This window comes from Caretta caretta, chromosome 5 (genome assembly GCF_965140235.1).
Source record: "Caretta caretta isolate rCarCar2 chromosome 5, rCarCar1.hap1, whole genome shotgun sequence".
Lineage (NCBI taxonomy): Eukaryota > Metazoa > Chordata > Testudines > Cheloniidae > Caretta > Caretta caretta.
Genome location: NC_134210.1, coordinates 29,619,526 through 29,645,090, shown reverse-complemented (window position 1 = coordinate 29,645,090; position 25,565 = coordinate 29,619,526). Strand labels below are relative to the sequence as shown.

Here is a 25,565-nt window from a genome sequence, read left to right as displayed (position 1 = left end):
TGAAGTCTGAAGATGATGTAAAAATTAAGGGAGTGGTAAATAATCAAGAGGATAGGTCACTGATTCGGAGTGAGCTGGATTGCTTGGTAAACCGAGTGCAAGGAAACAATACACATTTTAATATGGATAAATGTAAATGTGTGCATAGAATCAGAGAGGGGCAGGACTGGAAGGGACCGCAATGGGTCATGTAGTCCAGTTTCCTGCACTCAAGGCAGGACTGAGTAATAACTAGACCATTCCTGACAGGAGTTTGTCTAACCTGTTCTCAAAAACCTCCAGTGATGGAGATTCACAGCCTCTCTAAGCAATTTGTTCCAGTGCTTAACTGCCCTTACAGTTAAGGAGATTTTCCTAATGTCCAACCTAAACTTCCCTTGCTGCAATTTAAGCCCATTTCTTCTTGTCGTTTCCTCAGAGGTTAATGAGAACAATGTTTCACCATCCTCCCTGTAACAGTCTTTTATGTACTTGAAAACTGTTACCATTTCCCCCCTCAGTCTTCTGTTCTCCAGGCTAAACAAACCCAATTTTTCAATCTTCCCTCATAGGTCATGTTTTCTAGACCTTTAATCATTTTTGTTGCTCTTCTCTGGACTTTCTCCAGTTTATCTGCATCTTTCCTGAAATGTGGCACTGAGAATTGGACACGATACTCCACTTGAAGCCTTATCAGTGGAGAGTAGAACGAAATAATTACAGTACTTACAATACTCCTGCTGATACGTCCCAGAATGATGTTCGCTTTTTTGCAACAGTGTTATACTGATGACTTATATTTAGCTTGTGATACACTATAACCCCTAGATCCATTTCCCCAGTACTCCTTCCTAGACAGTCATTTTCCATTTTGTATGTGTGCAACTGACTGTTCCTTCCTAAATGGAGTACTTTGCATTTTTCCTTATTGAATTTCATCCTATTTACTTCAGATCATTTCTCCAGTTTGTCCAGATCATTTTGAATTTTAGTCCTATCCTCCAAAGCACTAGTAACACCTCCCAGCTTGGCATCATCTGCAAACTTTATCAGTGTGCCATTTATCTAAATCTGTGCCATTTATCTAAATCATTGATGAAGATATTCAACAGAACTAGACCCAGATCTGGTCCCTGCAGGCCCCCACTCAATTCTAGATTACTTCTCTCTGGGAACAGTTTTCCAACCATTTATACTCGCACCCTGCAGGAGCTCCATCTAGTCTATTTTTCCCTAAATTGTGTATGAGAAAGTCATGCAAGACAGTATCAAAAGCCTTACTAAAGTCAAGGTATATCACATCTACCACTTCCCCCTTATCGACAAGGTGTGTTATCCTGTCCAAGAAAGCTATTAGGTTGGTTTGACATGATTTGTTTTTGACAAATCCATGCAGACTGTTACTTACCACCTTATTATCTTCTAGGTATTTGCAAATTGATTGCTTGATTATTTGCTCCATTATCTTTCTGAGTACTGAAGTTAAGATGACTGGTCTGTAATTCCCTGGATTGTCCTTATTCCTTTTTTCTAGATTGGCACTATATTTTCCCTCTTCAGTCCTCTGGAATCTCTCCCATCTCCCATGAGTATTTGAAGATAATCACTAATGATTCAGGTATCTCCTCAGTTAGAGTATTTTAGGATGTATTTCATCAGGCCCTGCTGACCTGAAGATATCTATTTATCTAAGTAATTTTTAACTTTAACATATAGGAATAAAGTATGTAGGCCAAATTTACAGGATAGGAAACTCATGGGCAGAGAGTAGCCAGGCGTGACCCTGCCCATGCTCCGCCCCAAGGCCCTCTTCTGCATCCTGCTCTTCCCCCATGGTGTCCCTGTTCTTCTTGCCATCCTTACTCAGCCTCTTGCCTCAAGTGGGTGGGGGCTGGGGCTAGGGTGAGCCTGCCACCTGCCCAGGACTTGGTGGCCCCAACACTTGCCCCAGTCACACCGAGCGCTCTGGGCCTGGGGTGCCTGTCCAGCTGGGACTTGGGCTGGCTGGGGCAGGGCTCCTCCAGCCGCGGTGGGGAGCTCAGGGCTCCAGCAGGGGAGGGTCGGGGCCTTGGGTGGAAGGAGCAGGGCTGAGGCCCAGGGTGAGCTTCCCCGAATGGGGTGTTCACGCGTCACCCATGGGGAGACCGTATCCTGGGAAGCAGTGACTCTGAAAAAAATTTGAGGATTATGGTGTCAGAAAATGCGTGAAAGCTGTGTATCCTACTTGTGCCTTGCTATGACCTGTGAGTCTTGAGAACACTACTGAGGATATGATGGAGTCTGGCACTGCTTTGAAGAAGTATTTCATTTCAGGACAACTATTCTAGTTGGGAGTCACCAGACCCCCATTAAGCAAGAGGATCTAAGCATTTGCCGAGGGGTGGTGAAGGGAGAGAGACATACCAAAGTCCATTTATGCTTGCCCTTTTTATGAATGACGGGACAATGCTGGGAGCCAGGAAACAGTAGGCTATTTTGGATGAGCTATTACCAGCAGGATAGTGAGTTTGTGTGTGTGGTTTTGGGGAAGGGGGTGAGGGGGTGAGAGAACCTGGATTTGTGCAGGAAATGGCCCAACTTGATTATCATGCACATTGTGTAAAGAGTTGTCACTTTGGATGGGCTATCACCAGCAGGAGAGTGAATTTGTGTGGGGGGGGTGGAGGGTGAGAAAACCTGGATTTGTGCTGGAAATGGCCCAACCTGATGATCACTTTAGATAAGCTATTACCAGCAGGACAGTGGGGTGGGAGGAGGTATTGTTTCATATTCTCTGTGTATATATAGTCTGCTGTAGTTTCCACGGTATGCATCCGATGAAGTGAGCTGTAGCTCATGAAAGCTCATGCTCAAATAAATTGGTTAGTCTCTAAGGTGCCACAAGTACTCCTTTTCAGTAGGCTAGCAGTATTTCAGTAAATCTCTAGGGAGCTAAAGAAACAACTTCTAAACTGAAATACATTCTCCCTTAGGGTCCTTTTCCCACCATTGAGTCCAATTATTTTTTAAATGGGGGAGTATAATCCTCTAGGGATTCTATAAATATGTTAATGAGGCTGCATAGTCCCAGTTGTCCTGTAAAAAGAATTCACTATAGAAAACTAAGACCATTTCCTTAATGAAAGTACCAGAAGCTTTTTGCCTGCAAGCTAGATGTCACTGTGCACTTTACTCTTGAATATCTAAATAATGCTTGACTACCTGTAAGTACATCAAAGCTTAATGTCTTAGTGGTTGAAATTGACCGCTTTATTTTTTTAACTGTGCATGCTGCAAACACTTGGGCCATCATTTGCAATTACTTCTAAAGCTGAGAGGCCAGCATCAAAAACATACACAGGGTGACTCCCTGCTAAAAAGGAGTTTGGCTGAGTGGGAATCAGTGAGTAAGCATTTTATTTTTCAAGTTTCTTTCTGACTAGCTATTTTGAAATGAGAATTATGAAAACGTTACCACTGCTGAGTAAAATTGGAGTGACTGATTAAGAGCTGTAAATGTAGGAACAGAAGCCAATCCTTGATGAGACTGATTGTGAGGGAACTGAGTGATTGTAGTGAAAAAAGGTATAAAAAGTTGGCAGAGCAGTGAGAAGATGTATGTGCATGAGAGAAAAGGTTGAGATGGAAATAGAGTGAGTCAATATAAAAAAAGAATTTGTTCTGAGTGAAAGATAAAGAGCGAGTGTCAGATCTTCTCCTTTGCAACTTAAAAAGCCTGCCAGTGAGCACTATACTGACCTGCTGCCACTCCATTACCTAACCCTTCTTGGAGGCAGCCTATGGCAGAATATATGTTGCAGGAAAATTGGTCCTTGTGATATGGTCGAATGGATATGATAGTAGGCTAGCAATAAGATGTGGTTTTCGTTCCTGGGTCTCCTGCTGTGTGACTTGGGGCAAGTCACTTTGCTTCTCTGTGCCTCCCGCCCCCAGTTGTCAATCTTGTCTGTTTAAATTGTAAACTCTTTGGAGCAGAGATTCTCTTGCTTCCTGTTGTTTACCTATAGAATGGAGCCCAATATTGGTTGAGGCCTGTAGGCATGACTGTGACACAAATTATAAGGGTGCAGATCAGCAGCCTTCCATGTGCAGGAAGTTGTCTTCAAGGCCCTAGCAGTTACTAACATAATGCACCCCAAAGGTCTTGAAAAGAAACTGGAGCGTCACAGAGAACTTGTAGCAAGGCTGGGGATTTTTGGTCCTTAGAGTGCAGTTGAAGAATAGGTGACTAGTCCAAGACCACACAGCAAGTCAGTGGTAGAACAAGGATTAGAACTCAGGGAGTGGCAGGTTTCCAGTCCTGTGCTCTGTCAGTTGAACTGTGCTTCCACTTTCTGCCTCCAGGAGTGCAAATACACTTCCTTGAAGCATGGGACACTAAAGGGGAGGATGAGCAAGACAGAGAAAGATTTAAAAATACAATCTACCATTGTTTCATCTAATGTACCCCAGAGAAACCTTACCTCAGAAATGGCAGCATCCTTCCTTCAGTTATGGAAGCCACTGTCATGGTTGACAGAAAGAACACTGACATACAGTTGTCCCTAAAGACCCACTTCCTAGTGGAAGAAGGGGGAGGCGGATTCCTCACCCACCGAGGTAATCTTTACAATAGAATGGAACCCAGTTTGCTGTATAATAAAGGTGATGGTTGTAAGAGATCCTCTCATCATCAGGAATATCGACAATTAGATGTGATGGCAACGAGGACCATAAGATAACTTTTCTACCAGGTGCAAAGATGTTGGAATCTCAAAATCATATGAGTAGATTTGTAAAGGTAAAAGTCCAAGATGAAGACAGAGAAATGTTGATGTTGACAAGTGCATGATAAATCAGATTGGAAGGAAATGTTCAAATCACTTATACCTATGGATGTTATGAGTCAGTTATACTCTCAAACTAGGAATAATATTTATATCATCATGGTCAGCTCCAGATATGATCACATCTGCTCAAAGCATAGTGTCAATCAGCAAACCAAACAGTACAGATTGATTTCATTTGTCTTTTGATACCTTTTAATAACTTCCTCCTGTCCAATCTGCACAACATGACACAGTGTCTCTAAACTTATGGCACTCTCCTCTCCTGTTGTCCCTGCCCCCAAAAGTCCCAGCTCTCTGGACTCCAGCCTGTGCATAAAGATATTAAAAGTACAAAAATTACTTTTCTAAATTTCCCTGGCTGAAAATATTCAGAAGCTTGCCAGCTGTGAAATGAATGTCCCCCTCGTCCTCTGTATTGTTTGTGATTGCTTTACAAAAGTTAAATAGTGTATATTGACAAGTGTAGTCTTCTGCAATGAGACTTTTGTGCTGTTCCTCTTGGCTCTAGCAATTTAAATAATGACTGTTTTATACTGACCAGGTATATTTTGGGAGTTGTATGCCTTCCTCTGGAACATCAGGATACCAGAGGCAACCTAGCAGACTAACAAGTCCAGTGGTTTTCAAACTGTGGGTCATACCCTGAACCCCTCATTCATGGCCCCACCCCTCAGCCTTCACCCCCGCACCCCTACCTCTGCCCCATCCCTGAACCCCTCCCAAACCCCTCATCCTCAGCTCTGTTGCGTCACGAGCATCAACAATTTTCTTCAACTGGGTCACCAGAAAAAAAGTTTGAAAACCACTGAACTAGACCATTGGTCTGTTCCTATCTTCCCACAAATTTGGGGCTTAATCCTGCAATCAGCTGCTACTGTAGATCTCCTTACTTCCATACAGAATCCTACTGAAATCAAAGGGACTTTTTTTTGGTTTAAGGATATACATGGTAGTCAATGTTCACATGATCCATTCCAGGATAGTATCAATAACCTAAATCTAGTCTTAAATAAGAAGTTTGTTTTAATCTCTTATAAGTTTATTAAGATTAATACATGCTAGCCTGAGCGGAACCTTTAATGTACTCCATTTATTTTTCCTGTAATATGTTGAAACACGAATCGCTGCTCTAATCTGGTGGTATCCATTTGATTTAGCATTAAAATGCTGTATGCAGATCTAGTCTTTTAGGGTATTTCTGTGTAATCACATACATCTCTATGATCTAACCATGCTGTGCAAGGAATATGGTTTCAAAGGAACACTTATCAGAAAAAAGTTTAATCACAACTCGCAATTTATTTAAAATAAAATGCAGTTGATAGAGGCAGTTAAGACAATAAGGGAAAACAATGGGACTTTCAGGGAGTTGTTTAGTTGAGGTGGTTTTAATATTGGATGAAAGTATTCTTTGGCACACAGATGGATTCAGCCAAAGCTTGAGATGGGCAATAATAATTTTCTTTTTTCCATGTAAAGAAGAAAACCTTTCATCTGTCATTGCAATGTGTAAGGTTCATCATGGTTTAGCTAGTATGGTATCCAGAAATGAGCAGATTGGGGGACTTCTTTAACCTTGATACGTTGTTTGCCACAGCTTTCATGCTTTCAAAGTCGTTGACACTTAGGCGTTGATGAAAATCCCACCCTTGATGCTAGGAATTTGAACTACTTGGAGCCTAGTTTTATATTCCTAAAAGCTCCTGAGGGTTACATCTGGCCACCCCCTTCCCCAATACCGTCTGGTTTTTTTGTTTTGTATCTCTTTCCTCTTAAACATGAAAGATGGCCACAGCTGGAGATGGGACATTGGATGGGGAGGTCCAGAAGTGGCATTGAGCATTCTCTCTCTCTCAGGGGGTTGGCTGGCTCATTTTTGCCCACATGTCCAGGGTTTAACTGATCACCATGTGCTAAATCAGGAAGGAATTTGCCCCTAGATCAGATTGGCAGTGACCTTGGGGTTTTTTCAGTTTCATCTCCAGTGCATGGCTGCTGGTCACTTGCCGGGATTATTTGGGTATATCTCACTGAATCTTTTCCCTGCCATTTTGGGGGCCTTAGGCACTTGTGCACCTTGGTCCCTCTCATTCTCTGTATGTGGCACATAACTCTAGTCTCCTGTGGGCTGTAATACTTTGGTCTAATTTCAGTTGGGTCCAGTGTGCAGTTGCTGGGTGGAGTTGGTGGCCTGTGATATAAGGAGGTCAGAGTACAGGCTAGTTGATCTGGTGGCCCCTTTTGGCCTGAAATTTTATGATTCCAGTGCTGCAGCTCATTCCAGGCACAAAAGTCCCATTGACTTCAAAAAGATTTGCACAAAATGCAGGATAGGTCTGGATGCAGGCCCTTTGTGCTCTGATGAATTTCACCCACAGTGTTGCCTGCTGTGCTTGGGCTCCATAAACCCATCCCAGGCAAGGTGATAGGATGCAGTATGACAGTAGGAAAGAGGGGTAAATTTTTGTGCATTTTGTGATGAAGAACCAAAAGCTATTGGTAGCTGTCACTGTATAGGGTTGCCAACTTTCTAATCTCACGAAACCAAATACCCTTGCCTCACCCCGGCCCCACCCCTTCTCTGAGGCCCTTCCCCCTGCTCAGTCCATTCTTCCTGCCCTCCCTCCCTCACTCATTTTCACGGGGCTGGGACGGGGTTGCGGTGCAGGAGGGGGTGAGGGTTCCAGCTGGGGGTGCGGGCTCTGGGCTAGGGCAGGGGATTGGGGTGTGGGTTCTGGGGTGGGGCTGGGGATGAGGGATTTGGAGTGCAGGAGGGGGTTTCAGGCTGGGGGGTGGAGCCAACAGGTTCGGAGTGTGGGAGGGGGTATGGGCTCTGAGCTAGGGGCCAGAAATGAGGGGTTCAGGGTGCAGGAGGGGGCTCCAGGCTTGGTCGGGGGGGTTCAGTGTGGGAGAGGGTCCGGGGAGCGGGCTCCAGGAAAGAGTTTGGGTGCTGGCGGGGGCTTAGGGCTGGGGCAGGGAGTTTGGGTGTGGGAGAGGGTGCAGGCTCCAGGAGGAAGTTTGGGTGTGGGAGAGGGCTCAAGAATGGGGCAGGGATTGGGGTGTGAGAGGGGGTGTGGGGAGCAGGGTTGAAAACGGGACACCTGTCAACCTTATTACTGTACTTGTTGTGGATCACAGCTGAGAGAACCAATTTCAGGTCAGACTAACAAAAACTGGGCAGACACTCGCACACTGGTGTTTGTCCTATAATCAGATTTAACAAACCAGCAACAAATGTGTGCTCCTGGATCACTATACTAGCTTAATATGGAGCCACAAGCAGTCCCTTCAGACCCTCCAGCAGCCCATATTACCACTCGGACAAACTGGACTTCTGTGATGAAAATCACCACACATTAGGTTCTTCCAGCCCCAAGTCAATGGATGCTAAGGACCTTACACCAAAAACAACGTTGTAGCCAATCCTTTAGTAAACTAACTAAAGACTTAACTAAGAAAAGAAATGAGCGTTATGAAAAGGTTAAGGCAGATGAAACACATTACAGTTGTATCAGAGTATGTAGTCCAAAATGTTAGCAGGAATGTTAAATCTGCTAGTTTTCTGTAAGTCTCTCTGGGTTGTCCAAGTAGCTTTGGGGACCTCAGTCCTTTTGTTCAAAACTTCCCTTGTCAGAATTAACAGTTCAGAGATGGGGTAGGAAGGAGGTGGCCAGAGGCCTTTATTTCCCCTTTTTATATCTTGACCCTTTTTCTGGAAAAAAATCCTGGCTGTGTTACAGGTCAGGCAGTTCCATGGTATATGTGCTCTGCCATCAGTCCTTCATCTGAATTGTGGATTCTAGCTTGCACCTTTGCCTACATGCTGTCTGAGGGGTCTTAAGGGATGACATGCAGACGTCCTTGTTTACACCTCTTTGTTATTTCTAAAGAGCTAGCCTGTGGGTGTTTCTCAGACCCACAACATGTTTGAGTTACAAACTCAGAGCAAATTTTCATAACTCCACACACAGCATCGATATACACATTCTAACAAGATAATAATATTTAGCAGATTAGAACTTTTCCAGTGATGCTTCACAAGGCATATTTATACAACATTTCACAATTTTGTAACAGTGTTGACCATATTAGTGTAGACTGTCACCTACCCCGTTAGACTGCATCACAGTACTTAAGAATGAAAAAGACCTACTAGATCACGTGCTTCTCCTTGCAATGCAAGATATAGTTCCCTTATAGAAAACTTATTCAATGCTAACACCCTTAACTTTAGTTTCAATTTTCATACAAAGTGGCTGCAAACTAGACAAAATAAGTGAATATTGCAAAATAAAGACAAATCCTTGAAACTAAGGAAACAGTGCAGTGCAAAGTGAGGGTGTCGTTGACCTTTTTTGATAGTACAAATTTTAAAAAATGTGCAATGCAATTAACTTCGGCACACAAAAAGGTACAATACAATTCATCATTGTTCAAAGTACACAATGAACCTCCTCATTCTAAGCAATGGAATACAGTGTCTGCATCAGCTATAACTATTAAACTATCATTCTTACACTGTTTCTCCCATGAGTGCAAAGGTTTGGGATATAATTTTGAGAAGTAACTGGTTTAGGCTCCTGACTGAAAGTCAGTGGGACTTAGGTGTTTTTGAAAATGTGACCTATGCTCCTAAGTCACTTCAGGGCTATTGAAAACTTTAGCTTTTGTAAAATGTCAAGGATATGTATTTTTGCTCATCACAAAGGTCCTGATCCAGCTAACCATTAGTCAAGTGAACACACTGATTGGGCCTAATTCTCTTCTCATTTACATAGGTATTACACACTTCTACAAGTTGACTGACTTGTGGAGCTACTCCTGACTTACACTAAGAATCAGGCCCATTGACTTCAGTAGTACTAAGGGCATAAAAGTAAGAGGTACTCATTAAACTAATACACATTTCATTTAGCCCTCCTAAATTCATTTACTTTCAACACACGTGAATATTGATTCAATGAAAATAATGTACGGGGGGAAGGGGTTGGGAGGAAAAGGCCAATTTTAGAGTATCTGTGTGCTAACCAGAAAATTAGATTATCCTGAAAGGGAGGAGTATTTATAACTTTAAGTGTATGAATGCAACATTGATTTTGCTTTGTTATATTTGTAGGGTCTCATGACTCCTTTAGCTTCTACATCGACGAAGCCTCTCCAGTTGGACCTGAACAACCAGAAACTGTCCAGAATTTTGTCTCCGTATTTGGGACTGTGGCTAAAAAGTTGATGAGAAAGTGGTTGGCAACACAGACGATGAACTTTACTAGCCAGCTGGGTGCAGGTGTACGATATTTTGATCTCAGAATTTCCACTAAACCCAGAGACCCTGACAATGAACTTTACTTTGCTCATGGGTTATTTAGTGCCAAAGTCAATGAGGGCCTTGAAGAGATCAATGCATTTCTGACTGACCACCATAAAGAAGTGGTCTTCTTGGACTTCAATCATTTCTATGGGATGCAGAAATATCATCATGAGAACCTGGTCCAAATGCTCAAAGGCACGTTTGGGAATAAAATGTGCCCGGCTATATTTGCCCAAGAAGTAAGTCTCCAGTACCTGTGGGAGAAGGATTACCAAGTGTTGGTATTTTATCATAGTCCAGTGGCTCTTGAGGTACCATTTCTTTGGCCAGGGCAGATGATGCCAGCTCCTTGGGCAAACACAACAGACCCAGAAAAACTGATTCAGTTTCTTCAGGCATCAATCATTGAGAGAAGAAAGAAGGGCTCCTTTTTTATATCTCAAGTGGTGCTGACCCCCAAAGCTAGTACTGTGGTTAAGGGTGTTACTAGTGGACTCAGAGAAACAATCACAGAAAGGTAAGTTTCTCGAAAGCACTGTGTGTTCAGACTGATTGTGCTCATTAACTCTGCTTTTATCGCTCCTGTTATGGAAGGTTTAGCATTTCTTTTTTCTCTGCTATGATGAATTAGAGTCAAAGTTCAAAGGTATCCTAAAGCATTTAAAGGAAACAATAATGAAAGATGAGTGCTTTTACCTGGAAAGAGAATTTGCACTAAAGCGTAAACAAAGTCCTGATTGTTTCTGGATACTTTTTTTCCCCCACATTTTGTTTCTTACCATTTAACACTGCAAACATTTATTCAGAAAATGTGCTTTTTAGATATGGGCAAATCTATGCAATAACTGAACTCAGCCTGGGTTTAGTTATTGGCTCTGGGCACTGGTTCCAGGTACAGGAGAAAGAGGGATCAATTTCTGTTTCTTAACAAAGCCAGGCAGTGTAAAATTTTCTTCTTTACAAACCTTCACACATCCAATGGACTGACATAGGACGGAGCCACACATCCTTCTTTGTTTAACTTCACACATCATATCAAATGTGGCTGGACTCTTTTTAGAGTCTATTTCCTTCCCAAACACTCAGGCATTCATCATATAGAAAGGGGTAAGATTCCCTGTGGATCTAATGCATGCACAAAGTGAACAGAAGGTTGACAGGTTATTAGCTGTTACATTATAAAAATCTGTGCGCATATAAGAAATTTCTGACTGGACAAATCACAACCAATTTTCACCAAGGCACCTCTCTGTGGCTATGTGCCTGCCAAATTTCAGGTGGCCACCACACTACCATTGTGGCATGTCTACACTGGAATCAGAAGTGATTGCATCATGTGTCAACCTACTGGAGCTAGCTGTAATCTAACTAGCTCATGTACCAATAGTGATGAAGCTGTGGCAGCACAGACTTCAGGAAGGGCTCACCACTTGAGTATGTACCTGCCCGGGACCCTGAGTACTTAGCCCATCGTGAAATCCACGCTGTTGTGGCTTCCTGGCTCTTGGTACCTAGGCTAGCTTTGATCCCTAGGTGCTTTCAGTTGCAGTGCAGGCCTACCCTAAGGCACATTGCAAAACAAAACAGTTGTAATGAGGAACAATGGTCTGTTCCTGGAGGAGGAATTTTCCTCCAGGGCAGATTGGAAGAGGCCCTGGAGGTTTTTCGCCTTCCTCTGTAGCATGGGGCACGGGTCACTTGCTGGAGGATTCTCTGCTCCTTGAAGTCCTTAAACTACGATTTGTGGACTCCTACAAAAAAACCTCACACCTATATCTGTGCTATTGGAGTGGTGGGTGAAATTCTGTGGCCTGCGTTGTGCAGGACGTCAGACTAGATGATCATAATGGTCCCTTCTGACCTAAATATCTATGAATCTATGTTAATGTTTTGTTCTCTTTGCAAAGATGTGCATATCTTGGGAAGGTCCAGAGGGAATACTGTCTCCTTCCATATGATGAATGGCTGAATGAATGGATGAACCCGCTTTTCCCAAATAATTGTGGTGCACACCCCCAAACCCTCCCTCCTTGTTGAAAGAGGATGAACTGTTTTTATGACAGCTTTCCAAAACAAATTCAGGCAGGGAAAAACAAGGTTAAACTTCAGCCAAAATGATGAGACAGCAAAAAAATGATATAAGTACTGTAAATGAAAATGACTTCAGAACAGAAATGCTTGTGCAACCTGACCCACAGATACTGCTACATGCTTCACCTATATAAAATCTGTCAGCTCCTTGGGGAAGGGAATGTCTCTGAGGGTACATCTATACTGCGATTAAAAAAAAACGGTGGCACTGAGTCTCAGAGCCTGGGTCAGGTGATATGAGCTCACAGGGCTTGGTCTTGTGGAGCTAAAAGTCTTGCTGTGTAGACATTTGGGCTCAGGCTGGAGCCCAGGCTCTGAGCCCCTCCCCACTGGCTGGATCTCAGAGCCTAGGCTCCAGCTTGAGCCCGCACTTCTACACTGCAACTTTATAGCCGCACAGCCTGAGCCGCGTAAGCCAAGTCAGTGGACCCAGCCAGCTGTGGCTGTGCAGCGAGTCATTTATCATAGTGTAGATGTACCTTTACTGTGTGTCTAGTTGTACCATGTTTCTTTCCTTTGCTTTGTCAGAGGCTTTTACTGTTGAACTTTCAGTAGCACAAGCGACAAACCACCAGTCTCTCACTCATTACTGGAATAATGTTTTTTTAAAATTGAAGTGCAATGCGGGGGACGTGCAAGAATCTGTTTTTGTTTCCTCCTGCTCAGAATGGTCTTTTTTGTAGTTGTTTGAAAGAAAATAGGGAATGAATGGAGTCCAGATTTTAATGATTGGTTGAGATTTGTATAATCTGAATCTCTATGTTCTCAGCATCTCATTTATGCATGGAATTTGAATCTATCACTAATTAACCTATTTGAAATGTCAAAAAGTAATTGGGCAGGAATATCTGGCGATCATGGCTTTCAAAACCATAATTGAGATTTTCCCACGAGCCGTAGGTGTGGATCCAAACTGTTCTGAAAGATTTATTCCCCCAATCCCTCTTGTAACAACTGCAAGAGAAACAAACTTTCAAGATGTTTTAGAACTATTACATATTGCCTGCCAGGAAATGTCATTAGTTATGCAAAAATACTGTGTAGCAGGATACAGCCGATGGGAGTGTATGTGAGATCTACACAGTTAATAGCACTGAACTCACTGTGATAACTGCTTTGAAAATGAAGATCAAATATTCCAAAGCTGTAGCCCATGTGACTGTGATCCTGTTCAAAAATAGATAGATGAGCAATCCAAGGAAGCAAAACAATACAACTAAGTATAGAACTCTTCTCACGATCTCTGCATTCGAATTTTACTATTTATAAGCATGCAATCCGTACTGCATGTGATGCATGTATGCAAGGCTCATTACCCCAATGCAGTAAGGCACATTCTAATTAATTGCAAAAACTTTACTCTGCCCTTTTCTGAGTGGCTGCGTAGTTCAGATTATGGTGTGGTATGTAGACAGCAACTATGTGTTCTCAGTACTGGTTAATTTATATAGTAAAAACAGCATGCATGTGCACACACACACACACACACACACACTCTCTTTCCTCAAAAAGGACAGGAGTACTTGTGGCACCTTAGAGACTAACAAATTTATTAGAGCGTAAGCTTTCGTGGGCTACAGCCCACTTCATCGGATGCATAAAATGGAACATATAGTAAGAGAGAGAGAGAGAGAGATAGAAGTTGGATAAGTTACCATACAAGTTATAAGAGGCTAATTAGTTAAGATGAGTTATTATCAGGAGGAGAAAAAAACTTTTGTAGTGATAATCAAGATGGCCCATTTATACAGTTGACAAGAAAGTGTGAGGATACTTAACTTAAGGAAATAGAGTCAATATGTGTAATGACCCACCCACTCCCAGTCTCTATTCAAACACAAGTTAATAGTATCTTGTTTGCATATTAATTCAAGCTCAGCTGTTTCTCGTTGGAGTCTGTTTTTGAAGCTTTTCTGTTGCAAAATTGCCACCCTTAAATCTTTTACTGAGTGGCCAGAGCGGTTGAAGTGTTCTCCTACCGGTTTTTGAATGTTTTGATTCCTGATGTCAGATTTGTGTCCATTTATTCTTTTGCATAGAGACTGTCCAGTTTGGCCAATGTACATGGCAGAGGGGCATTGCTGGCACATGATGGCATATGTCACATTGGTAGATGTGCAGGTGAAGGAGCCCCTGATGGCGTGGCTAATGTAATTAGGTCCTATGATGGTGTCACTTGAATAAATATGTGGACAGAGTTGGCATCGGGCTTTGTTGCAAGGATAGGTTCTTGGGTTAGTGTTTTTGTTGTGTGGTGTGTGGTTGCTGATGAGTATTTGCTTCAGGTTGGGTGGCTGTCTGTAAGCGAGGACTGGTCTGTCTCCCAAGATCTGTGAGAGTGATGGGTTGTCCTTCAGGATAGGTTGTAAATCTTTGATGATGCGCTGGAGAGGTTTTAGTTGGGGGCTGAAGGTGATGGCTTGTGGCATTCTGTTATTTTCTTTGTTGAGCCTGTCCTGTAGTAGGTGACTTCTGGGTACTCTTCTGGCTCTGTCAATCTGTTTTTTCACTTCAGCAGGTGGGTATTGTAGTTGTAAGAATGCTTGATAGAAATCTTGTAGGTGTTTGTCTCTGTCTGAGGGATTGGAGCAAATGCAGTTGTATCTTAGAGCTTGGCTGTAGACAATGGATTGTGTGGTGTGTCCTGGATGGAAGCTGGAGGCATGTAGGTAAGTATAGCGGTCAGTAGGTTTCCGGTATAGGGTGGTGTTTATGTGACCATCACTTATTAGCACAGTAGTGTCCAGGAAATGGACCGTTTGTGTGGATTGGTCTAGGCTGAGGTAGATGGTGGGATGGAAATTGTTGAAATCATGGTGGAATTCCTCAAGGGCTTCTTTTCCATGGGTCCAGATGATGAAGATGTCATCAATGTAGCGCAAGTAGAGTAGGGGTGTTAGGGGACGAGAGCTAAGGCAGTGTTGTTCTAAGTCAGCCATAAAAACATTGGCATACTGTGGGGCCATGCGGGTACCCATAGCAGTGCCGCTGATTTGAAGGTATACATTCTCCCCAAATGTGAAATAGTTGTGGGTGAGGACAAAGTCACAGAGTTCAGCCACCAGGTTTGCCGTGACATTATCGGAGATACTGTTCCTGACGGCTTGTAGTCCACCTTTGTGTGGAATGTTGGTGTAGAGGGCTTCTACATCCATAGTGTCCAAGAGGGCGTTTTCTGGAAGATCACCAATGGATTGTATTTCCTCAGGAAGTCAGTGGTGTCTTGAAGATAGCTGGGAGTGCTGGGAGTGTAGGGCCTGAGGAGAGAGTCCGTATAGCCAGACAATCCTGCTGTCAAGGTGCCAATGCCTGAGATGATGGGGCGTCCAGGGGTCCCAGGTTTATGGATCTTGGGAAGCAGATAGAATACCCCTGGTCGGGGTTCTAGGCATGTGTCTGCACAGATCTGTTCCTGTGCTTTTTCAGGGAGTTTCTTGAGCAGATTCTGTAGTTTCTTTTGGTAATCCTCAGTGGGATCAGAGGATAATGGCCTGTAGAATGTGGAGTTAGAGAGCTGCCTAGCAGCCTCTTGTTCATATTCCAACTTATTCATGATGACGACAGCACCTCCTTTGTCAGCCTTTTTGATTATGATGTCAGAGTTGTTCCTGAGGCTGTTGATGACATTGTGTACAGCATGGCTGAGGTTATGGGGCAAGTGATGCTGCTTTTCCACAATTTCAGCCCATGCACGTTGACGGAAGAAATCTGTGTAGTAGTCCAGTCTGTTGTTTCGACCAGGAGGAGTCCACCCAGAATCCTTCTTTTTGTAGTGTTGGTAGGAAGGATTCTGTGGGTTAGTATGTTGTTCAGAGGTGTGTTGGAAATATTCTTTGAGTTGGAGACGTCGAAAGTAGGATTCTAGGTCACCACAGAACTGTATCATGTTCATGGGCCTGGAGGGACAAAAGGAGATAGGACAGACTCTTCTGCCGGGCTAAGAGTATATCTTGAAAGATTAACAATATTGTTGGGTGGGTTAAGGGAACCACTGTTGTGGCTCCTTGTGGCATGTAGTATTTTAGATAGTTTAGTGTCCTTTTTCCTTTGTAGAGAAGCAAAGTTTGTGTTGTAAATGGCTTGTCTAGTTTTTGTAAAATCTATCCATGAGGAAGTTTGTGTGGAAGGTTGGTTTTTTATGAGAGTATCCAGTTTTGAGAGCTGATTCTTAATCTTTCCCTGTTTGCTGTATAGGATGTTGATCAGGTGGTTTCACAGTTTCTTTGAGAGTGTGTGGCACAATCTCTCAGCATAGTCTATGTAATATGTAGATTGTAATGGATTTTTTACCCTTAGTTCTTTTGGTATGATGTCCATCTGTTTGCATTTGGAAAGGAAGATGATGTCTGTCTGTATCTGTACGAGTTTTTTCATGAAGTTGATGGAAGCTGTAATATGCATGCTCGGTAGTTAAGCACTGAAGCATCTCCTTGTTGATGCTGGAGCATTCTGACATCGCCAACAGTAACACAACACCCAGCACGCTTGTATCCCATCATGTAGCACCCACAAAAGAGCTTGCATCTGCACATAATTATTTACACCACCACTGTGCTTGTGCTTGCTCCGGACAAGGCTAAGCCTGGCATTTATCCACCACCATATGACTCTACTGTTGCACTGCCAGTGCAGAGAGCAAACACTGGCTTAGCAGCAACAACCATGCAGTTTGTCATCCTAGTGTAATCCCACAGTGCTCCTGCCCATGTTTCAGTGACTGCTTTGGTAGCTCAGACCGTTCTGCCACTTACCTATTGGCTGCTTGTAGACCCAAGAGCCATTGACTACTCAGCTAGTCTTAGCAGTGCACGTCCCCCATTCAGGACAGGTCTGCAACAACCGGAGACAAACATGTCTGGTATCTGCTTGGTTCTGTCCCTCCTCCACAGTTGCCCACTTCTTTCTCTCCATCCCCACCCCAATTTTCCAAAGCAGTAAAGACAGGCTGGAAAATACAACTTTGTTATTATTTAGGGCAGGTAAAACTGTAAACTTTGTTTGGTCCTATGGGGATTTATCTGCAAAGCACAAACATCAAAGGATAGCAGCTAACCTAGGGTGCATATGCACAAGTACTTATTTACTGGGCTTAGACGCTGCATCACAGCGTCTCCCATCCTCCTGAGATCTGGAAAACAAAGAAAGGGTCATGAGTTAAAGGATACACAGCACACAATCCTTTCCCCACTATCCCCTAGTAGATTCATTTAGCTCCCCACTACACCAGACACCACTCATCCCACCAACAACCAGTCCGTCCTCTGGGCCCCCACTGCATGAAGTGAAGGATTGGGGCAGAGGTTGCCAACTGGGCACCACTGAGGAGCTGGCAGGGATAGCCTCCCTGCCATTGCACACCCAGACCATTTTAATCTCCGTCTCCCACAGGGGACCACAAGAGAAAAGGGAGCAGTCATTTAACTACAAAACAAAGCAAAACAATGAGTATTAAAACAAGAATAGGAAAAAATATTGAACTTAAAAAAATTGGAATAAGTGAATGACAATAATTAAATCCAGCTCCTATTTACTGGTGCATCGCCCCTACACAAGAATAGCAGTGCTCCTCCAATAGTCCTCAAGCATCTAGGCCTGGAGTCGGTTCAGCGATGGCCTACTCAGAAGGTGAGTCTGTTGCCCTTTTGCCTTGGCATCTGCACTGTGAACAGAACAGATGGTGTATACCATTTCCTGTGTGCACCTACTCCATGGAGTGTGCTGCGAATAGTGGGATAGGGGCAGCAAACCATAGAGACTTCCAGTGCTTGCAGTGCGTATAAGGTTGCCACCCATCTAATTTTTACCTAGCCAGTCCAGTTTTTGGCTTCTGTATCCAGGTGCCATTTAGGGTTGCCAGGTGCCCAGTTTTCAGGGACCTAGTAACCCTAAATGGCACCCAACCAAAAGCCCAGCTGCCATGGCGTGGGAGGAGGTGCCAGGTCATTAACCCATGCCAGCCCCTGCTCAGCCAGGGCCACCTCCTATCTGCAGGCAGGCTCCTTGAGATGATCCAGTGAGTGACGGGGGGGGGGGGTGAGAGGGAGAGGAGTAAGTGATGGGGGCAGGGCCTTGGGGGAAGAAGCGGAGCAGAAGGTGGGGCCTCTGGGGAAGAGATGGAGCAGGGGGTGGTGTCTTGGGAAGAAGAGACAGGGCAGGGGCAGGGCCTTGGGGGTCAGGTTACCAGGAATTGGAAAGGTGGCAACCATAGGTGAGTGCTGCATGTAGATACAGTGCAGCTCTTTGCAGCCAAGACAAGACGGCTGGTATAGATGCCCTTCACCATTGTAGCTTGCCCTGGAGCAGCCCCACTTGTTCAAGATGCAACAGAACAAGCCCCCTAGTGCAGATGAAGCTATAGAGAGATGCTGATCAATCCTTCTCAGAATGGAAAATGGTTTTGTTCCCCCACCACTCCCTTTGGCATTGTAGCAGATGTACAATATGGGAGGATTATGGTAGCCTAGGTAAAAGAAGTTTATCTATAACAGATACGCTATTTGCTTAGAGGCTTTGCTGTTGATATTGCATATGACTCTCAGTGGGACAATAATTTGAAAGAAGGAGAAATTTATAATATCACCTGTCCCTGTTCCCCTACACAGAGATGGGGTGGCGGGGGGAGTCTTTTCTTATGAGCTCCCTCATATGACCACACACTCAGTGCAGCTTGGAATTTTATACAGCAGCATTGGCCTTCAGTGGTTTAATTAAAAGAATTGTTCACATGATTATACATTGTTCCTTGGAGCTGATAAAAACTTTGAGAACTAACAATATGTTTTCAGGCTTAACATTCTGTCATGCACAGTTTACATGCCAAGAAATATTCTTTGGTTAGCAAACAGAACACACCAAATGAATTACGTTCCCTTTGCTTATTGAATTAACTTGACAGTGAAACAGCTGCCTTTAGCACATCTGAAAGACAGTTGTGAAACCGTCTTTTTTATTCATGTAAAGTACAGCTTTATGTGTATCTATTTTGTTTTCTGACTTTTGGTGAAATTGCCAATTTTATCTGAGCCTGGTAAATGACATTGGAGCTGTTCTTACCCTTGCTGTCTCTGAAGTTGAAGAATGTAGGGTGGAATAACATAGCTCCCTTAGAGAATGCAGGAATGTTGAGGTACTTTTAATGTTCCTGGACTGGAGAACAGAAAATAAGACACAAATCCATCCATCTCTGTAAAAGTAATACTTTATTTCCAAATTAATCTCTAAGGATAATGCATCCCTCAGCAGACACGTGACTAAATCCTTGCCTACCACACTAAAAATGTACCATTCCTCCTTAGCAACCAAGGCAAAGCAAAACAAAAACACATAAGAACCTTCGATAAAACCAAAGCCTAAGAAAGGAGAAAGAGGGTAACTGGGCCAAGAGAGGCTGCCTGCAGAGGGACCATCTCTGACTGCTGTCACAAGCTAAGTAGGGTCAGACCTAGTTGGCATGTAGGTGGGAGTCATTCAAAGAAAAATCCCATGTGCTGCAAGAAGTGGTGTTCACCAGTCAGTAGGTGGCACTGCCATACCTCCAAGTCATTTCTCATCCTAGCATAGCTTTCTATGCTGCTGGAGGTGCAGGCTTTTGCTGTTTGTAACCCAAACCTTGAAGCAAGAAAAAAAATATATTTTTTTAATTTTCTGTATAAAAAAAAAAAAGTTACCATTTTTGACCTGATTTACTGATTACATTGGTGTCTTGCATATCAACCTGCCTGCTTGGGACCTGAGGCTTCTACACACGCACTACCTCTCTACCCTCATTTTTGTTGACCAAGATTGGTGGTCCTTAGCCATTTTTATGAAGCCAAAGCAGAAGTTCAAGTCCCTGGCATCTGAATATATTTTCTAAAACTACGCAAAGAGCCAAATTCTTAATATTCCTTTCTCCTTGTGGCTGTTCTGACTATTTAGACTGTAAATTCTTCCAGCAGGGACTGGCTCTTAGAGAGAGTGAGTGAGGGGGAAAGAGAGAGAGCAAGTGCGCTTGGTGGGCACTACTGGAACACAAACACGAATAGTGGCAGTTGCACGGCACTTTCTGGGATATGTCCCAATGTTCATTTTATTGTAGTTCAGGGTATTTCTCTCGTGCTCATCACCATAGCTTCTGTGTATAAGTGGATCAACACAGTTTTCCCTCTTCAGTGTTTTGTTCTCATGTTCAATGCATCTGGAACAGTATAAATGAATGCAGCAGAATACAAAAACACAATGATTTTTTTAAAAGCCTTATATGTGGAAAGCTTTGTTAGGCATCTGAACACATACTAATAACCAATCAGTTTTACAACCAAGGGGAAATTGTTTTAGAGCTCAACAGTCAAAGTGTTAGTATCATAGGATTCCATCCCCCCCCCCCACACACACACATATACCTTTTGTGGTATGTGTGTGATTTATAAGAACATTAGACATAGAAACACTTGTTTTGCAACACTTTTGTTAGATCTTATGTACTTATATAGGTTTTTATATGACCCCATCACAGTAATATCTAAGCACTTGTTATCCCTGAGTATAGGGATAGGGGTAAATATTTTTCGTTATCAAAAATAACTTTTCTTTCACTCGGGTTTATCTTGTCCCAAGCATATGCTTGTCTCAAAGATGAGGTCATGCATACCTCAATACACATGGCTGAGGCAGTGAAACTGCAAATGGGCATTTTAAAGCAGTTGTGCTTTCTTTACTCTCTTCAATATTACTTAGCCCTGGTCTACACTAGGAGTTGAGGTCAAATTTAGCAGCATTAAATCGATTTAACCCTGCACACGTCCACACTACGAAGCACTTTTTTTCGACTTAAAGGGCTCTTAAAATCTATTTCTTTACTCCACCCCCGACAAGGGGATTAGTGCTGAAATTGGCCTTGCTGGGTCGAAATTGGGGGTAGTGTGAATGCAATTAGATGGTTTTGGCCTCCGGGAGCTATCCAAGAGTGCTCCATTGTGACCACTCTGGACAGCGCTCTCAACTCAGATGCACTGGCCAGGTAGACAGGAAAAGGCCCGTGAACTTTTGAATCTCATTTCCTGTTGGGCCAGCGTGGCAAGCTGCAGGTGAGTGCAGAGCTTATCAGCAGAGGTGACCATGATGGAGTCCCAGAATCGCAAAAGAGCTCCAGCATGGACTGAACGGGAGGTACGGGATCTGATCACTGTATGGGGAGAGGAATCCGTGCTATCAGAACTCCGTTCCAGTTTTTGAAATGCCAAAACTTTTGTCAAAATCTCCCAGGGCATGAAGGACAGAGGCCATAACAGGGACCCGAAGCAGTGCCACGTGAAACTTAAGGAACTGAGGCAAGCCTACCAGAAAAACAGAGAGGCAAACGGCCGCTCTGGGTCAGAGCCCCAAACATGCCACTTCTATGATGAGCTGCATGCCATTTTAGGGGGTTCAGCCACCACTACCCCAACCCTGTGCTTTGACTCCTTCAGTGGAGAGGGAGGCAACACGGAAGCAGGTTTGCGGAACGAGGAAGATGATGATGATGAGGTTGTAGATAGCTCACAGCAAGCAAGCGGAGAGACTGGTTTTCCCAACAGCCAGGAATGGTTTCTCATCCTGGACCTGGAGCCAGTACCCCCCGAACCCACCCAAGGCTGCCTCCCGGACCCGCCAGGTGGAGAAGGGACCTCTGGTGAGTGTACCTTTTAAAATACTATACATGGTTTAAAAGCAAGCGTGTTTAATGATTAATTTGCCCTGGCATTCGCGGCCAGTACAGGCACTGGAAAAGTCTGTTAACGTGTCTGGGGATGGAGCAGAAATCCTCCAGGGACATCTCCATAAAGCTCTCCTGGATGTACTCCCAAAGCCTTTGCAGAAGGTTTCTAGGGAGGGCAGCCTTATTCCATCCACTATGATAGGACACTTTACCATGCCAGGCCAGTAGCACGTAGCTGGGAATCATTGCAGAACAAAGCATTGCAGTGTATGTTTGCTGGCGTTCAAACAAGATCCGTTCTTTATCTCTCTGTGTTATCCTCAGGAGAGTGATATCATTCATGGTCACCTGCTTGAAATAGGGTGCTTTTCTTAAGGGGACGTTCAGAGGTGCCTGTTCCTGCTGGGCTGTTTGCCTGTGGCTGAACAGAAATGTTCCCCGCTGTTAGCCACGGGGAGGGGTGAGGGGTTAGCCACATGGTGGGGGGAGGCAAAATGCGACCTTGTAACGAAAGCACATGTGCTATGTATGTAACATTAACAGCAAGGTTTACCGTGAAAGACTGTACCCATTGTTCTATAAAATGTATCTTTTTAAATACCACTGTCACTTTTATTTTCTCCACCAGCTGCATGTGTTTCAAGGATCACAGGATCTTCTCCTTCCCAGAGGCTAGCGAAAATTAGAAGGCAAAAAAAACGCACTCACGATGAAATATTCTCTAACCTCATGCTGTCCTCCCACACTGACCGAGCACAGACGAATGCATGGAGGCAGACAATGTCAGAGTGCAGGAAAGCACAAAATGACCAGGAGGAGAGGTGGCGGGCTGAAGAGAGGGCTGAAGCTGATAGGTGGTGGCAGCATGATGAGAGGAGGCAGGATTCAATGCTGAGGCTGCTGGAGGATCAAACTAATATGCTCCAGCGTATGGTTGAGCTGCAGGAAAGGCAGCAGGAGCACAGACCGCCGCTACAGCCCCTGTATAACCAACCACCTTCCTCCCCAACTTCCATAGCCTCCTCACCCAGATGCCCAAGAACGCGGTAGGGGGGCCTCCCATCACTCCACCCCAGAGGATTGCCCAAGCAACAGAAGGCTGGCATTCAATAAGTTTTAAAGTGCTGTGTGGCCTTGTCCTTCCCTCCTCCACCACCCCTCCTGGGCTACCTTGGCAGTTATCCCCCTATTTGTGTGATGAATTAATAAAGAATGCATGAATGTGAAGCAACAATGACTTTATTGCCTCTGCAAGCGCTGATCGAAGGGGGGAGGGGAGGGTGGTTGGCTTACAGGGAAGTAGAGTGAGCCAAGGGCAAGGGGGGGCGGGGTTCATCAAAGAGAAACAAACAGAACTTTCACACTGTAGCCTGGCCAGTCATGAAACTGGTTTTCAAAGCTTCTCTGATGCGCACTGCGCCCTCCTGTGCTCTTCTAACCACCCTGGTGTCTGGCTGCACGTAACCAGTGGCCAGGCGATTTGCCTCAACCTCCCACCCCACCATAAACATCTCCCCCTTACTCTCACACATATTGTGGAGCCCACAGCAAGCAGTAATAAAAATGGGAATATTGGTTTTGCTGAGGTCTAAGCGAGTCAGTAAACTGCGCCAGCGTGCTTTTAAATGTCCAAATGCACATTCTACCACCATTCTGCACTTGCTCAGCCTGTAGTTGAACAGGTCCTGACTACTGTCTAAGCTGCCTGTGTCTGGCTTCATGAGCCATGACATTAAGGGGTAGGCTGGGTCCCCAAGGATAACTATAGGCATTTCAACATCCCCAATGGTTATTTTCTGGTCTGGGAAGAAAGTCCCTTCCTGCAGCTTTTGAAACAGACCAGAGTTCCTGAAGATGCGAGCATCATGTACCTTTCCCAACCATCCCATGTTGATGTTGGTGAAACATCCCTTGTGAGCCACCAGTGCTTGCAGCACTATTGAAAAGTACCCCTTGCGGTTTATGTACTTGCCGGCTTGGTGCTCCGATGCCAAGATAGGGATATGGGTTCCGTCTATGGCCCCACTACAGTTAGGGAATCCCATTGCAGCAAAGCCATGCACTATGACCTGCACATTTCCCAGGGTCACTGCCCTTGATATCAGCAGATCTTTGGTTGCGTTGGCTACTCGCATCACAGCAGCCCCCACAGTAGATTTGCCCACTCCAAATTGATTCCCAACTGACCGGTAGCTGTCTGGCGTTGCAAGCTTCCACAGGGCTATTGCCACTTGCTTGTGAACTGTGAGGGCTGCTCTCATCTTGGTATTCTGGCACTTCAGGGCAGGGGAAAGCAAGTCACAAAGTTCCATGAAAGTGCCCTTAAACAAAAATTTTGCAGCCACTGGGAATCATCCCAGACCTGCAACACTATGCGGTCCCACTAGTCTGTGCTTGTTTCCCAGACCCAGAATCGGCGTTCCACAGCATGAAACTGCCCCATTAGCACCATGATGCCCACATTGCTAGAGCCCATACTTTGAGAGAAGTCTGTGTCTATGTCCTCATCACTCTCGTCACCACGCTGACGTCGCCTACTTTCCCAGTGTTGCTTTGGCAGGTTCTGGTGCTGCATATACTGCTGGATAATGTGCGGGGTGTTTAATGTGTTCCTAATTGCCAAAGTGATCTGAGCGGGCTCCATGCTTGCCATGGTATGGCATCTGCACAGAAAAAAAGCGCGGAAAAATTGTCTGCCGTTGCTCTGATGGAGGGAGGGGCGACTGACGACATGGCTTACAGGGTTGGCTTATAGGGAATTAAAATCAACAAAGGGGGTGGCTTTACATCAAGGAGAAGCAAAAACAACTGTCACACAGAATGGCCCCCTCAAGGATTGAACTCAAAATCCTGGGTTTAGCAGGCCAATGCTCAACCCAGTCTCCCCACAGTATTCCAGGCAGTACTGAGTCTCCATTAAAGTTTTCAATGTGCCCCTGACAGACCTTACTGAAACAATTGTTGGCTGTTGATTTCACGGAGGGAGGAAGGAAGGGGGAGCAAATGAATACACAACAAATCTGGTCTATTTCTTGTTTTGATCCACTCCATCTATCTTCTACATCTTTGGCTGGCAGCAGATGGTGCAGTAGGACTGCTAGCCATTCTCATCTCCTGGCTGCTTGGCAGAAGATGGTGCAATAGGACTACTAGCCATCCTCATCACCTGGCTCCTCGCCAGAAGACGGTGCAATACGGCTGCCAGCAGGACTAAAGAGAATGACCTGGTCGAGTCACTCTGTTTTAGTCCCTGCGCCCATGTCTGCCCAGGCACTCCTAACCGACCTTACTGAGGAGGCCAAGAGAACCTCGGACCTGGTGACGGTGGTTATCAGGCCTATTGCACTGTCTGCTGCCACAAGGCAATGAGCTGCTGCTAGGTAGCAATGCAGTACCGCGTCTGCCAGCACCCAGGAGACACACGGTGACAGTGAGCTGAGCGGGCTCCATGCTCACCGTGGTATGGTATCTGCACAGGTAACTCAGGAAAAAAGGCGCAAAACAATTTTCTGCCGTTGCTTTCACGGAGGGAGGGCCTGACGACATGTACCCAGAACCACCCGCGACAATGTTTTTGCCCCATTAGGCATTGGGATTGCAATCCAGAATTCCAGTGGGCGGCAGGGACTGCAGGAACTATGGGATAGCCACCCACAGTGCAACGCTCCAGAAGTCGACACTA

The 25,565-nt window shown here is 44.6% G+C and overlaps 1 protein-coding gene across 1 annotated transcript in view; it reads left to right on the top strand.

Moving 5' to 3' along the window:
* Positions 1-25,565, top strand: part of PLCXD3 (phosphatidylinositol specific phospholipase C X domain containing 3) — a 164,104-nt gene that overhangs the window by 85,223 nt on the left and 53,316 nt on the right. Inside the window, exon 2 of the mRNA XM_048850660.2 lies at positions 9,925-10,633. Within this exon, the coding sequence (XP_048706617.2) occupies positions 9,925-10,633 (709 nt within the window). The remainder of the gene's footprint in view (positions 1-9,924; positions 10,634-25,565) is intronic.